The 14,345-nt window shown below is 37.4% G+C and overlaps 1 protein-coding gene and 1 pseudogene across 2 annotated transcripts; both read left to right on the forward strand.

Moving 5' to 3' along the window:
- Positions 1-9,883: 9,883 nt before the first annotated feature.
- Positions 9,884-10,660, forward strand: LOC145124464 (uncharacterized). Its single transcript, XM_079059803.1, has one exon. The coding sequence runs from the start codon at positions 9,919-9,921 to the stop codon at positions 10,621-10,623; it is 705 nt and encodes a 234-aa protein (XP_078915929.1). The 5' UTR covers positions 9,884-9,918; the 3' UTR covers positions 10,624-10,660.
- Positions 10,661-11,217: 557 nt separating this feature from the next.
- Positions 11,218-13,576, forward strand: LOC145123396 (transmembrane 9 superfamily member 11 pseudogene; annotated as a pseudogene). The gene is made up of 2 exons (XR_013715118.1): positions 11,218-11,291; positions 11,498-13,576. The product of XR_013715118.1 is annotated as a transmembrane 9 superfamily member 11 pseudogene (transcript).
- The last annotated feature ends 769 nt before the right edge of the window (positions 13,577-14,345 follow it).

Below are 14,345 nucleotides of genomic sequence, written 5' to 3' on the forward strand. Positions count from 1 at the left end.
CGCGCGCTCTGATGGTACCTTTCCATCAGATCCAGGTGCATCTCATACGGGTAGAAATCTTCATAGGATTTTTGAAGTTCAGGAGTCATGGTGGCCATCATGATGCATGCTACCTTAGTAGCATCCTTTTCATGTGCAACAAACTCCACAAACTCTTCAGGAGTAGCAGTGGCTTCATTCACAACCTTAAGCTCCCTATCGAGGACATATTCTTTGTCCTCATAGCGGGTAATCATTCTGATGTTTCTGATCCACTCATTGAAATTGGATCCATCAAAGATGACCTTACCAGACAAGTTCATAAGGGAAAAGGAGCCTGTTGGGTTTGAGCCAGAAACATTGTTGGAAGACATCTGAAAGGAAAGAAAGACAAGTTTCATTACATTAGGAATCCTTAATAATTCACCCAAATGAAATATTAAGGCTAGGATCCAACAAACTATTTATAGTTGGAAGAGGGATGTCGTAATCCATACTATAAAATATTTGAAGGTAGGTAAATGACGATTTACCAATTTCCACCATAAGAACGGAATATTTTATTATTAGGTTTTATTGGTTTTGAAACTCCTAGATCTTTTGAGATACATTGAACTTTTCAATGGCATGTTTGAATCTCGATTGTGCCCTCTCAGGTTTGTGACTGGGATGCCGAGGATCACAAACAAGGTGTGAATAACCATACAAATTGACTTGGTACCCTCAACAATATTACCTAATCGATGTGCCGGTTAACCACACACGCTCCACCGATCTATAATAAAGTCAAGTTACCCTTTGCCACTCTTACTAGTCCATGTTAGTGTGCCGGTTAACCACACACGCTCCACTAACGACTTGGTAAGGTACAAAGTGTAATTTTATGGGCTAGCACCAATTTCACATTTTCCGAAAGTAACTAAGATTGGGAATTTATAATGTATAGTTACTTTATAATTCATTATACTTTTAACGAGTATTTAAAGTCGTATCCTACCCGTTCGGCTAACGACCCTCCACCGATCAAGGAAGCGGTGGGTGAGAGTGGACACCCATTAAGTCACCATTTTATAGGCAACAACCTTATACCCCCCTTATAGACCAGCTTCGTGAATGAGGCCTACTAACGGTAAGAATGACATATTCTTATACATATCTATATAATAAAATTATAATAATAGTATAAGTGTTGATTTTTAAACTTTTTAAAAATCTAAGGTTTAATTTGGAATTAAAGTATTAAAGTGTAAGACTTTTCAAATTCCAAAACTTGAGGGCGAGATTTGAAACTATTCCAAGTCTCTTCAATTTGTAACTTATGAGTTTTAATGGTTCATAAAAATGAAGACTCTTCATTTTATGAAACCTCTTTAGTTCTTTAATCATAATTAAAAGAAGTGACTTTTGGTTATCCATAACTTGAGGACAAGTTATGGACACCATCATAGCCATTAAGATCATGAATTAAACACACATGAAGGTTACACATAATTCCTATGATCTTCTAAACTCATATGAACACAAATCCATGTCAAGCAATTTCAAGAAAATCATATAAACATATACAATACTTGAAAATTGATAAAAGTCATGTAAAATGGGTTAACATAATCATTATCATTTTCAAAAATAGATTTTACAAGTCCAAAACAGATTGGGATAATGATCTTAATCCATTTCCAGCAACAAAACTCGAAAAAACTGCCCAGCACGCTCCTACTCGTCGAGTGCATTATTCTACTCGTCGAGTAGGATGAATTTGTTCATGGACTCAGCGAGTCCTCCCCATGGACTCGGCGAGTCCAGTCGTCAGAGTGCATAATTTTCGATTTTTAAGCAGTTTTGCATCAAGTATACAGAAAACAATCCCAGGCTCTGACACCACTGATGGGTTTTAAGCATTCTAACACTTCCTAAGTGTACATGCAACCCTAATAACCTTGAATCTATGTTTTCTCTATATACATGCAAATTTCTTTTCAAGGTTATTTCCTAACTACCATGGCATGGGGATTACATAGAACATAAAACTAGTAGAAATACATACCTTGTTGTTGCTTGGATTCCTTCAAGACTTTGTGAGCCTAGCACCCCAAATGTTGTGCCTCAAATGCTTCACACAACACCACAAGACTTGGAATAACTTGAGAGAATACTTCTTATACTTGAAAATCGGTTATGCCCTCACTAGAAACACTAGGTCACGATTTTGCTAGCCATAGGGTTCCTTTTATAGTGTTGTCACAATTAGGGTTTACACATGAATGCCCTTAATTGTCATGACTCTTGATTTCTCATGAACCATGGGTTTGTAACTCCCATGGACTATCCATGGAGCTCCATATGGTTATAACCAAACCCATAAACCATGGATCATTAATCCACCATAAAAGAATTGATGATTGTCATAATCAACCCTATATATTTAATTAGTCTCACTTTGATCACCAAATTAATACTAGATTAATACTTGATCAATACTAATTAAATAATACTATTATTAATATATTAGAACTTATAATATATTAATAATCATAAGTGCCTTATTCTCTCATCTAGTCTATCCAAGTATTGCAATGCCATGCAACCCAAATGGACCATGCCGGGTCGGGTCAAGTACATACCAAATAAAGTTATGGACTTAGACATTATATCCAAGAAGAACTACAAGCTACAACAAAAAGGTATTCATCTAACTAGTTTTTATGTTGTATATTTCAAATTGCATGCTAGCTAGGGCATATGCTTTGGATAAAATGAAATTGCATGTATAACTTGAGAAAACTTAGATCCAAAGCATCTAGGGTTGTATGTGCACTATAGGATTGTTATAGTGCTCAAAACCCTTCAGTAACATCCATCAGTTCGAGGTAGACTATTACAGAGATGGTGACGAGCGTGGGTGAAGAATAAATTCGTACCTTAGGCACGCCGGCTTGGATGGCCAGGGAAGTACTCTACGTTCTGGGTTTCGGACCATTGGGGTCCGGGGAGGAGTCGGGACTGGGTTGTTCTTCATGAGTGATGCCCGTGGGCGCGCTCTGTGTGATTTTGGAAATTTAGGTTGGACCTGGTAGGTACTGTTGGGTCAAGGTTTTGGATCTTGAGTTGCAGGATCATGAGGGTGATCAGGGTGTGACACAAAGGGGTTTTACGTTGGGTAGCCTTGTTTTTGGACTTTTGGGAACCTGGTGGTTGGACCAGGTGCGAGACTAGTAGTCTGAGAGATAGTTTGGGAGTATTTATTCATCGGTCAGGTGAGGGGTCATCGAAAAGCAGTAGGTTGTGGTGTGAAATGCAAGTGCATATTCATGGATCTCTGGCTATGAGTGAAGTATCGAATTGGTTTTGGGTGAGATCTCGAGTCAGGAATTGTGCATGTTTTGTGCAGGATTTTTGTTTCGATGGATTAAGGATTGGGGTATTTATATGATGAGGGCATCGGTAGAAGGGTTCAAGGGTAATAAATGGATTCAGTTTAGGATGATAGATCAAGTTCGTGTGATTGTGTCATGGATTGGTTCTATTTGTGAAGGGCATCGAGATAACTCAAGGCAGTATTATTGATTTGGAACTTGTATGTGTGGGGGGTAGCCTGTTATTCGGAGGAGATGTTAGGTCACTTGCAGTTGGAATTGGATAATCTCGGAGTAGATGATTTGATCCTATTGCGCAACTCTCGTCTTTGTTTAACCGTTGCAGGGATAAATTTCCTACTCGAAAGATTATCCGAGCCTTCTGCCAAGCATATGTTTTCGGAAGGAATGTTTGGTCTATGATTATGTTTTCTAATGGGGATCTCAGGTATCAGAAGTTGAGTAGTCAGTTGGAAAATTAAGTGGAATGGACTCAACAATGGTTCGGTATGGGCGGTTTGTAAGGGAGACAGACCATCCCGAGACTTCAAGTTTCAGGTTGAGTAGTTATGGTGAATGGGTTCGTTCATCTTCGGGTTGGAGAGCCACGCGAGGGTTGGTTTTGGTTGCCTCAGAAAGATGGTGGTATGCTCGGGGTTGTGGCCGTGTTGCTCAAGTTGTTAGGTGTGTCAGGAATGGTAAGGAATGATTTTGAGGACGAAATCTAATTTAAGTGGGGGAGATTTGTAACATTTTGTTTGAAATTAAGTAAATAAATAGTAAACCCTAAACCCCGAGATGTAAATTATATATATTTTTTATATTATTGTAGCCAAAAATCAATAATAACTTAGCAGGGTTTTGGTTTCGGGGAGTTAAGTATCGTAATTTGGATTTTGGGGGTTAAAGTGTAATTTCGGGATTGAATTGTAATGAATTTTGGAAGCTGGGCTGTTTGGTAATTAATGGGCTTAGTTTGAAAAGGATTTGAGGGGGAGGGACTGTAAGTGTAATTATGGGATTGTGATTCAAATCAGATGCGGGACTTGAACCCGGTCCCCTTCCGTACCCGTTTTAAGGAGGCATCACCAAGTAAACCTTAACCCTAATGATATCCTCCAGCTGCCAACCTTATATCCCCTACCATCGGCCGCCGCCGCCTCCTAGCCAGTGTCGAAGCCGGAAGCTACCAAAGCCAATCGTCAGTGCGACTGCCGTCAGCTATGAAGAGCATCACGTAGACGCCAAATCAGTGGGTCGCCGGAACTGTGAGTCGTGGTGCTGCTGTCGTTCGTCGGTGAAGACGCAACCCCTGTTCCCCGCTGCGACCACTCCTTCTCCTTTCGCTTTCATTCCGTTCCACAACAGTTTGCTCGCGACTGACCACCGAATGCCATTAGGTGGGTGGTTGTATTCGTATTTCAAGTGAGGGTGTGTGTGCTCCTGTTGCTATTTGTGCATGTCATGTATGTATTTGGATGGCCAAACATCGCAAGAAGAACCCACCACAATAAGATGGAGGCTGTCATCCCAGACCATCGCCTGCCACCGCAAAGGTGGCTGTGGGTATGTTTGTGTAGAGTCATTTCGTGTTGTGAGGTGTGTATGTGTGGGTTCTTTGGCCGGAAATCGTGGGAAACCACCATGGCAGCTAACCATCATAGCTGTCATCTTACTGTCGCCATCAACCACCGTGTTGAGTGGCTGTGTGCGTGAAGTTTTATGCATATGAATGTTTTTCAACATTGTTTGTTATATTGGAAGCATGTGGTCGGATTATAACTCGAAAACCACGACCGCCGTGAGGTGGTGGCTGCCGTCATGAACCATCGTACACCACCATCGCCCGAGGTGGCAGTGGTTGGTGCCCGGCCTAGTGAAACCCTAATCAACCTAAAACTTAACCATTGGTCTAATTAGCATGTGTTTGGGTTGGAAACCCTAATTAGGGTTTAGAAAACCCTAATCTTGGACACTTTAGTTTGGACTTGCAAGGACTCGCGTTTTGGACCGTTGGATTGGAATTTTGAATTATCCCCGACCATATTGTATGAATTACCTGGTAGAGTGATGCACTTAATGGATTAAGTCCTTAATGGGTTAAGTGTTCTTACTTAACCCTAATCGTTATTTTATATGAAAACCCTAATCATGTTTGGGCTTCGAGTTTTGCCTTTCTTTTGGGATTAGGTGTTTGGGTTCTTGTTGGGCCATTTGAGAACAAGTGTATGGGCTAGGATATTTGGATGGACTTTAGGGTAAGACCCATGTAAGGGGTTTGGGCACAATTTGGAAAATTGGGCCATAATTGGGCCTTGGTTGATTATTTGGCTTTTTGGCCTCGAGAGTTTGAGTTTGGGCCGTGGTCTTGGACCAAGCCAGGTTAGGGGTAAAATAGTCTTTTTACCCCAAGTATGGATTTATGTTTATGCATTGGCACCCAATTGTTAATTGGGTGTTGTTTTGATGTTTGACAGTTCGGGGATCTGCCAGCCAGTAGTCGGGGTTTGTCTGTGTGATTCGGCAGTGTGAGGTGAGTCTTCTCATTATATCCATGGGTCGAATGCACTAATGCCAGCCCATTACTTGTTATGTGGAATGGTAGTTGTCTATGTGATACATGCATGAAAGACTGTGGGTGAGCCCATAGCATTTGGATATAAGACCATGGGGGGGGGGGGGCCCATGGCATTTGGATATAAGACCATGGGGGTGCCTATGGCATTTGGATATAAGACCATGGGGGAGACCATGACATTCCTGGTAGATACCATGGGGGAGCCCATGGAAACTATATGTATGTGGGTAATATTCTGTGGATGATAATCTATGAATGATATTATGTGGATGATGTTTTGTGGTTGTATGCTATGTGGTTTTTTGGGGAACTCACTAAGCTTTGTGCTTACGGTTCATAGTTTACGTTTCAGGTACTTCCGGTTGTAAAGGGAAGAGCTCGGGATGACTGCATTGCACACACCGTTGAGATTCCGCTATGATGTTTTACTCTGACTAAAGACAAATTGATGCATTAGTTTTATTCAAATGTGTGGATGTTATGGGAAAAATAGTAATTTATTTATTAATAAATTGAAATTTTTGGGACCATATTTTTGGATGTTACATTAATGAATAAAAAAATACACATTCACAGCTTAGTAACTTACATATTCACAAATGAATACAAAAAAACACATATTCACAGACTTACCAAATTTTGTTGAGACATTTCATTAAACACTTTGTGTGCACCACATACATCAGATCCATAATCACCATAAAACATCAGATCTAACCAAATAAATAAGAGCATCATCATATTTGACATCAAGCAACGTTGTTTGGTTCTCCGACGAGGTTTAACGCTGGTGGTTTGATGGTAAGAACAAATGCAAAAGTTGAGAGGAAAACCATCAAACATGTATCAGATTTGAGATTAAGAACACAAAACCGGATGTGTAACTCGAAGGAATCGGAACGAGATCTCTTTAGAACTCCTTTAATCTCGTCAGAAGTGGTGGTTAGCCGAATCTAACCTAAAAAAGCACAAACAAACCAGATTTGGTGATATACGATGCAAATCTGGTGAGATCTGATGCAGATCTGGTGAAATCTGATGCATATCTAGTGGTTCATCGGAGTGAAAGAGAGAAACAGACATACACAATCGCAGATCTGGTGAAGTGGAGGCGGAGGATGACAGACGACGTTATTTGGTTCTCTGGTGAGGTTTGCCGGTAAGAATATATCCAGATCTTGAGAGGAAAAACAACAACCATTTTTCAGATTTCTGATAAACAGCACAAAACCAGATGTGTAACTTGAAGGAATCGAAATCAGATCTCATTGGAACTCCTTCAATCTCGTCAGAAGTGGTGGTTAGCCGAATCTAACTTGAAAATGCACAAACCTATCAGATCCGGTGAGATCTGATGCATATATAATGAGATCTAATGCAGATCTGGTGAGATATGATGTAGAATGTTGGTTCATTGGAGTTAAAAAAGAGAAACAGATGGATACGGTCATAGATCTGACGAACTGGAGGTAGAGGACGAGGAATGTGAAGTCGTCAGAGAAGGTAACGTCGCCAGAGTTGTTACAGTTGTAAACCTGACCAAGGCAAATGAACATGAGCGGGATGGAGGCAAAGACGGTGCCATATCTAACCTCAAAATGCACAACACATCACATCCAGTGAGATCTGATGCAGATCTGGTAATATCTAATGTAAATCTGATGGTTCACCGGAGCAAAACAGAGAAATAGATGGATGTGGTCGTAGATTTGGCGAAATGGAGGCGGAAAATGAATAAAGTGACGTCGATCTTCTGGTGGAGGTGCTCCGCTTTCTGTGGTGGTGCTGATGACGGCTGTAGTTGGTGGTGGTGGTGTCGCCGACGGAAGTGATGGTCTTTGGGTTTGTGTTCTACAAAAATTGCTAAAGACTTTTGAGAGAGTTTGAAATATTAGAAGTTATATCTGACTGTAACAATGCAATATATATATGTTTTGTAGTATTAAAGTTACATTTACAAAAATACCCTTATTGAAAATGGTTCTTAACCTTTAGTGGTTCTCATTTGATATTTTACCCCTCTCTCTCTCTCTATATATATATATATATATATATATATATATATATATATATATATATATATTTGAGTTAACAAATTTATTAAAATGAACCAAACAAGATGTAAAGTTGTAGAAAAACAAAAAGTTATAAATATTAAAAAGGTTACAACATACTTCACAAGACATCTAGTTCTTTGTAGTTGGTGGTGTGAGCTAGTTTGTATGGTAACCCTTTTAATAGAAGGTATTTTTTAAATTGCAAGGTTACGACACAAACCAAGCAATTAGACCATAGGCAGTTAGTTTTTTTTATTTATTTTTATTTTTTTTATTTTTATTTTTTTAGAATTAGAATGTTATATATTTTATTTAAATACCTTGCAATGCACCTTCCAAATACACCAAAGAGCAAGGTTGTAAAGAACGTTCGACGTACGTTAGTTGGTGGACTAACGTTAATAGATAAATCGGCCAGGCGGAGATGAATCGGGGGCCATAAATTGCTAATTTAAAGAAATTTTTTAACAAATTAAATATGATTAATATCATAACAAATTCACAAATACCACTAATATCATAATAAAATATGTTAATATGATTAATCCAATTCTACTCATTTAGCAAATACTTTCTATTGAAATTAAACTTTTTCTAAGTGTTAAAATTTCATCATTTCTACTGTTTCGCTCTACGTGTAGGAAGAAATTAATCGCTAGGTAACTTCTAGTCGGTCGGATGGCACCTAAGGATTAATCGGAACCTAGTCGTAATTTTTACAATACTGACAAAAAATACCGGCTAGAAGTATTTTATAGTTTTTCAAACATGTCTGTGAAATAATGATTGTTAATTTAATAAAAATAAAATACAATGATTTTAAAAATTAATAATAACTTTTTGTTAGCTTTTTGTCTAATCGTCTTATAATATATCTACGAACAAATTGTGGTCAGTTGTAATCCTTCATTGCTCCATATATGCGGCCGTTTGTTTTCACATTGTGCCCGCTTAACATGGAAGGCTATTGTCATCTTTGACAATGATTTGGATTTGTACGTACTTCATAATCATGCATATCACAGCCAAACAAATAACCAAATTCAAATCAATAATTTTTTTCTCATTTAACATTTCTTTGATAAAATGTACAACCCCCCCCCCCCCCCCCCCGAAAAAAAAAAAAAAAAAAAATGAAACACACACATTTATTATATATATATATATATATATATATATATATATATATATATATATACTTTTATTTTAGTTTATTAATTTTTTGTTGTGTAAATTATTATATATTGATTATATTTTATGTTATTGTTTCTCGTTAGAAGATAACTTAGTCGATGGCTCGTGCAATTTAAAAATGATAGTATATCCTTATCGCTCGTTTTATTTAAAAACGTTTTAAAGAATGATTGTATATTTAAATAGTGTATATATTAAGTTTGTATCAATTTCACTATATGCTTATTACTAATGCCTTGTACTCTTGTTATCATCTCGTTAGTGCTTCTTAATAAAATCGTGTTATTACAAAAAAGTATATTTTAGTAAGGTTTTTCATGAAACAAGTCATGGACACAAGATTGATTAAAATAGCAACAAATCATATAAAATTAAAGGTAAACAAATAAAAATGATATTTGTCAAATGAAGTCCCAAGTTAGGCTTACATGCAAAGTCTTAAAATAATTATAAATTGTAAAGTTGACTTTGATGTTACAATGTTTCACAAAACACGGATGCCTACATTTCTCAACATCCGAATGGAATTTGAAAAACTAATGGGTTTTATGAGCATTTATGACTAAATTCATGTCATTTTCGTTCAAATTAATTTTATAATTTTAGAGGAATAAAATGGAATAAACATATTATGCTATTTATCAAACAGTGATGAAGCTATTTCCATATCTATAAATACTGTAAGTACTTTGCATATCATTATACAAAACAACCTACAACACTTTCCAACTATAAGAAGCTAAAGCATTAAAAAATGGCTTCAAAAGCTTTGGCAAACATATCTTTTCTTCTTATGTTCAACCTTCTTTTCTTCACTCTCGTATCTTCCACTAGTACCCCAAAAGGCTGCCCACCTCCACCAAAACCTCCAACATCACCGGGGTGCCATTATTGTACATCACCATCAAAACCTCCGACACCTCCAACACCTACAAAACCTTCAACACCTCCAACACCTACAAAACCTACAAAACCTACAACACCTTCAACGCCTCCAACACCTCCAACACCTACAACACCTACAAAACCTACAACACCTTCAACACCTACAAAACCTTCAACACCTCCAACACCTACAAAACCTACAACACCTTCAACGCCTCCAACACCTACAAAACCTTCAACACCTCCAACACCTTCAAACCCTCCAACGCCTTCAACACCTTCAAACCCTCCAACGCCTTCAAGCCCTCCTAAAGCCACTTGCCCGACAGACACTCTCAAATTGGGTGTGTGTGCTAACTTGCTCAACAACCTTCTCCCTATAGTCATCGGAAACCCATCAGAGACACCATGTTGTTCCCTCCTTTCCGGCCTCGCAGATCTTGACGCTGCAGTCTGTCTTTGCACTGCCATTAAAGCTAATGTCTTGGGAATCAACCTCAACGTTCCTGTCTCATTGAGCGTGTTGCTTAACTACTGTGGAAAGAAGTCCCCATCCGGCTTCCAATGCACCTAGATTCTTCTGAAAGCTTATAACTATAGATTGTTGTATTTTGGAATACGTTTTTTTATGTTCAATATGATGTAAAGAATCAATTACGATATGATTCAAGAATAAAGCTGTGTACTATATTTTGAAATTTTAGTGACTATTACAAAATATCAATTCCTAAAAGCTCCTAACATAATAAATAAATAAATGTGATTACTATACTTAATTTACAATAGAATAAATTTTGAAGTTACGGTACTTTATAATTCTTCAAGAATGTGAAGCTTATATATTATAATAAGAATAAGAATCTATAACACGATATATAATTAATTATATCGAACCATGACCCAAAGAAATAAAAATAAGAAAGTTGATGAATTTTTTTTGCAGCAGCAAACACATAGTGTATATAAAATAAGATTAATTTAGCGGGAAATAAACCTGTTTAAATACTCGATGAATAAAATATAAAACGAATATTTGGGGTTTAGGTTTTGGTTGTCTGTTTTGTGTAGTGGGATGATGAGTCAGCAAGAAAAGAACAAGCAAATGTGACAAATGGTATGGTGATTCTGAGATTCAGGACTCCGATGCTCAATCACTGGTGATATTTATATCGAGAGATCGCTTTCTTTTCTCTGGACATTTTTGCGAAAATCAGGAGGAACAGCAACAATTTATTTCGTAAGGTCAGTTAAATTTCTATGCAGTCTTTCCTTCTTTTAGGTTCTTACAGTTCAAATCTATTTCCATTTTACTTCATCGTTGAACTTTCGTAATCACATTTAAACTCTTACGATTTGATCACAACAACATTAGATTTTCCTTTCTCCGAATTCTAATTCAACTTCATATCTTTAAAGCAACATTGAAATTCTACTGCTTTTGCTTCCAGTCTTCCAGACCTAACAAGGTAATTAAACCATATGGAATTCTTCAATATACTCAAGATATATTGGGTTTTGTTGATCATCTGCTTGATATCTAAATTGGGTCATGGGTTTTATCACCCTGGTAGTTATCCTCCCACATATGTCAAAGGTGAGCCATTATCTGTGAAACTCAGCTCTTTGACTTCAATTGATACAGTAATCCCTTATAGCTACTATAGTTTACCCTTCTGTAAACCCCCAGAAGGCGTGAAAGACATTGCTGATAATCTTGGTGAGCTTCTGATTGGTGATTGGATCCAAAACTCGCCTTATAACTTTCATATGTACACAAATGAAACCGAGATCTTTCTTTGTCAAACAAAATCGTTATCTAGTGACGAGTATAAGCTGTTAACGAACAGGATTGAAGAGCTATATCAAGTTAATTTGTTCCTTGATAATTTGCCAGCCATTCGGTATGTTACTGATTACCCGAGGTGGACTGGGTACCCAATAGGTCTCAAGTTTTCTGATTCATATTATGTGTATAATCACTTGAAGTTCACAGTTTTGGTTCACAAGTACGAAGAGATGAATGTTCCTCATAAATACATGGTTGTAGGATTTGAGGTGGATCCTTGCAGTGTTAAACATAACCCCGAGACATTAAAAAATTTGAAACGTTACAGTAAGTATCCATCTAAGATTGATTGTGAGGATAGCATAGTAGCTTTAAAGGAAAACGAGCCCATAGCATTCACGTATGAAGTCACATTTATCGAAAGTGACATCAAGTGGTCATCAAGATGGGATTCTTACATGAAAATGGATGGAGCAAAAGTAGACTGGTTTTCAATCGTCAATTCACTCATGATCATCACTTTTTTAGCTGGAATCATTCTTGTGATCATTTTGAGAACAACAGTTAAACGGGATTTGTCAAATTTGAAAATTGTTGTAGTGGATGTCTTCCGTTCTCCTAGCAATCCCATGCTTCTTTGTGTAATGGTGGGAAATGGGATCCAGATTCTTGGAACGACGGTTTTAACCATCATTTTTGCCGCAATGGGATTCATGTCTCCGGTGTCCCGTGGCACTTTAGTCACCGGAATTTTAATCTTTTACATGTTCCTCGGAATCTTGGCTGGATATATCGCCGTACGTATGTGGCGGACAATCTTTTCCGGCGATCATAAAGGATGGGTTTCAGTTTCTTCGAAAGTTGCTTGCTTTTTCCCGGGTATCACTTTCTTGATTTTTTTTGTTCTAAATTTCCTCTTATGGACTTCACAAAGCACTAGAGCTATCCCGTTTTCGTTATTCGTAACCCTAATACTACTCTGGTTTTGCATTTCGGTTCCTTTATCGCTTCTTGGTGGTTACTTTGGTGTAAAGGCGCCTCATATTGAATACCAGATTAGAACCAATCAAATTCCTCGTGAAATCCCTGCTAAAAAGTACCCATCTTGGGTTCTAGTTCTTGGTGCTGGAACTCTTCCATTCGGTACCCTTTTCGTGGAGATCAACTTCATCATGTCTAGCATCTCTATGGATCGTGTGTACTATATTATAGGGTTCATGTTCGTTGCTTGGATCCTTCTAGTAATGGTTTGCGCTGAGGTGTCATTGGTTTTGACCTACATGCATCTTTGTGTTGAGGACTGGAAATGGTGGTGGAAATCTTTTTTTGCTTCTGGGTCGGTGGCATTGTATATATTCTTGTACTCGATATACTATCTCATTTTTGAACTCATGAGCCTAAGTGGACCAATCTCGATTTTACTCTACATTGGTTACTCACTCTTGATGGTCCTAGCCACCATGCTAGTGACAGGCACCGTTGGGTTTCTTTCTTCTTTTTGGTTTGTGCATTACTTGTTCTCGTCTGGGAGGCTTGATTGAAAGAACTAAGAAGTCGATGGGGTTGCTTTCTAGAAATTCAAAATTTTCTTTTCTGTTCTGTAGTTTCTATATTATACTTTGATAGCAAAAACTTAGTTACTACATATGAAATTAAAGGACTAGATGGATGATAGGTAGTTTGAATGTTGGTGTCATGTATTGTTGATTGTATGAATTTCAATGAAATCCAGGTTCCATTTTATGTTGGTGTTGTGTAGGGCTGTAAACGAACTGAACGTTCATCGAACTATTCATTAACCGTTCAGCGGGAAGTTCGTTTTTATAATAAATGAATAAATATGAACACAAATTCTCGTTCGTTTAGTTAAACGAACGAACATGAACAATGGTCTCGTTCGTTCGATTATGTTTGTGAACGTTCGTTTATGTTGTTCATTTGCGTTCGTTTATGTTCGTTTATATAAGTTTCTTTTATGTTCATATATGCTTAATTGTGTTTGATTACATTACTATATTATATGTTCGTTTATGTTTATATAAGTTCAATTATGTTTGTTTATCTTTGTTCATTTATGTTCGTTTGTTTATGTTCGTTTAGCATGTTCACGAACATAAATGAACGAACATGAACAATATAATTTGTTAAACGAACGAACATGAACAAGAAAACTCGTTCGTTTATCCGTTCGCGTTCGTTTATTTGTTCGACTAACTTAAACGAACGAATATGAACAAACACTCATTCGTGTTCGTTCGGTTCGTTTACAGCCCTAGTGTTGTGTATATATACAACTAAAAGACTAGACAATAGTCTGGATAAGTTTGATAGGTCCAGACCTTGAATTTCGGAGGACGAGAATGCAACCGGAGACTCAGTGAAATATCAAGAATCAAGACAAAAAGGGAGAGTTTCAATAGGAGAGACAAGCAAATGTTTGTATTTTTCTTTGGATAAAGTTAATTTCATTAAATTGTTAGTAGATTTTAGAATTTACAATTATATTTTGA

This window comes from Lactuca virosa, chromosome 7, assembly GCF_052849685.1.
Source record: "Lactuca virosa cultivar CGN04683 chromosome 7, Lactuca_virosa_CGN04683_v6, whole genome shotgun sequence".
NCBI lineage: Eukaryota > Viridiplantae > Streptophyta > Magnoliopsida > Asterales > Asteraceae > Lactuca > Lactuca virosa.

Coding starts and splice junctions, on each gene's coding strand:
- LOC145124464 (XM_079059803.1), top strand. CDS start 9,919: ATGGCTTCAAAAGCTTTGGCAAACATATCTTTTCTTCTTATGTTCAAC.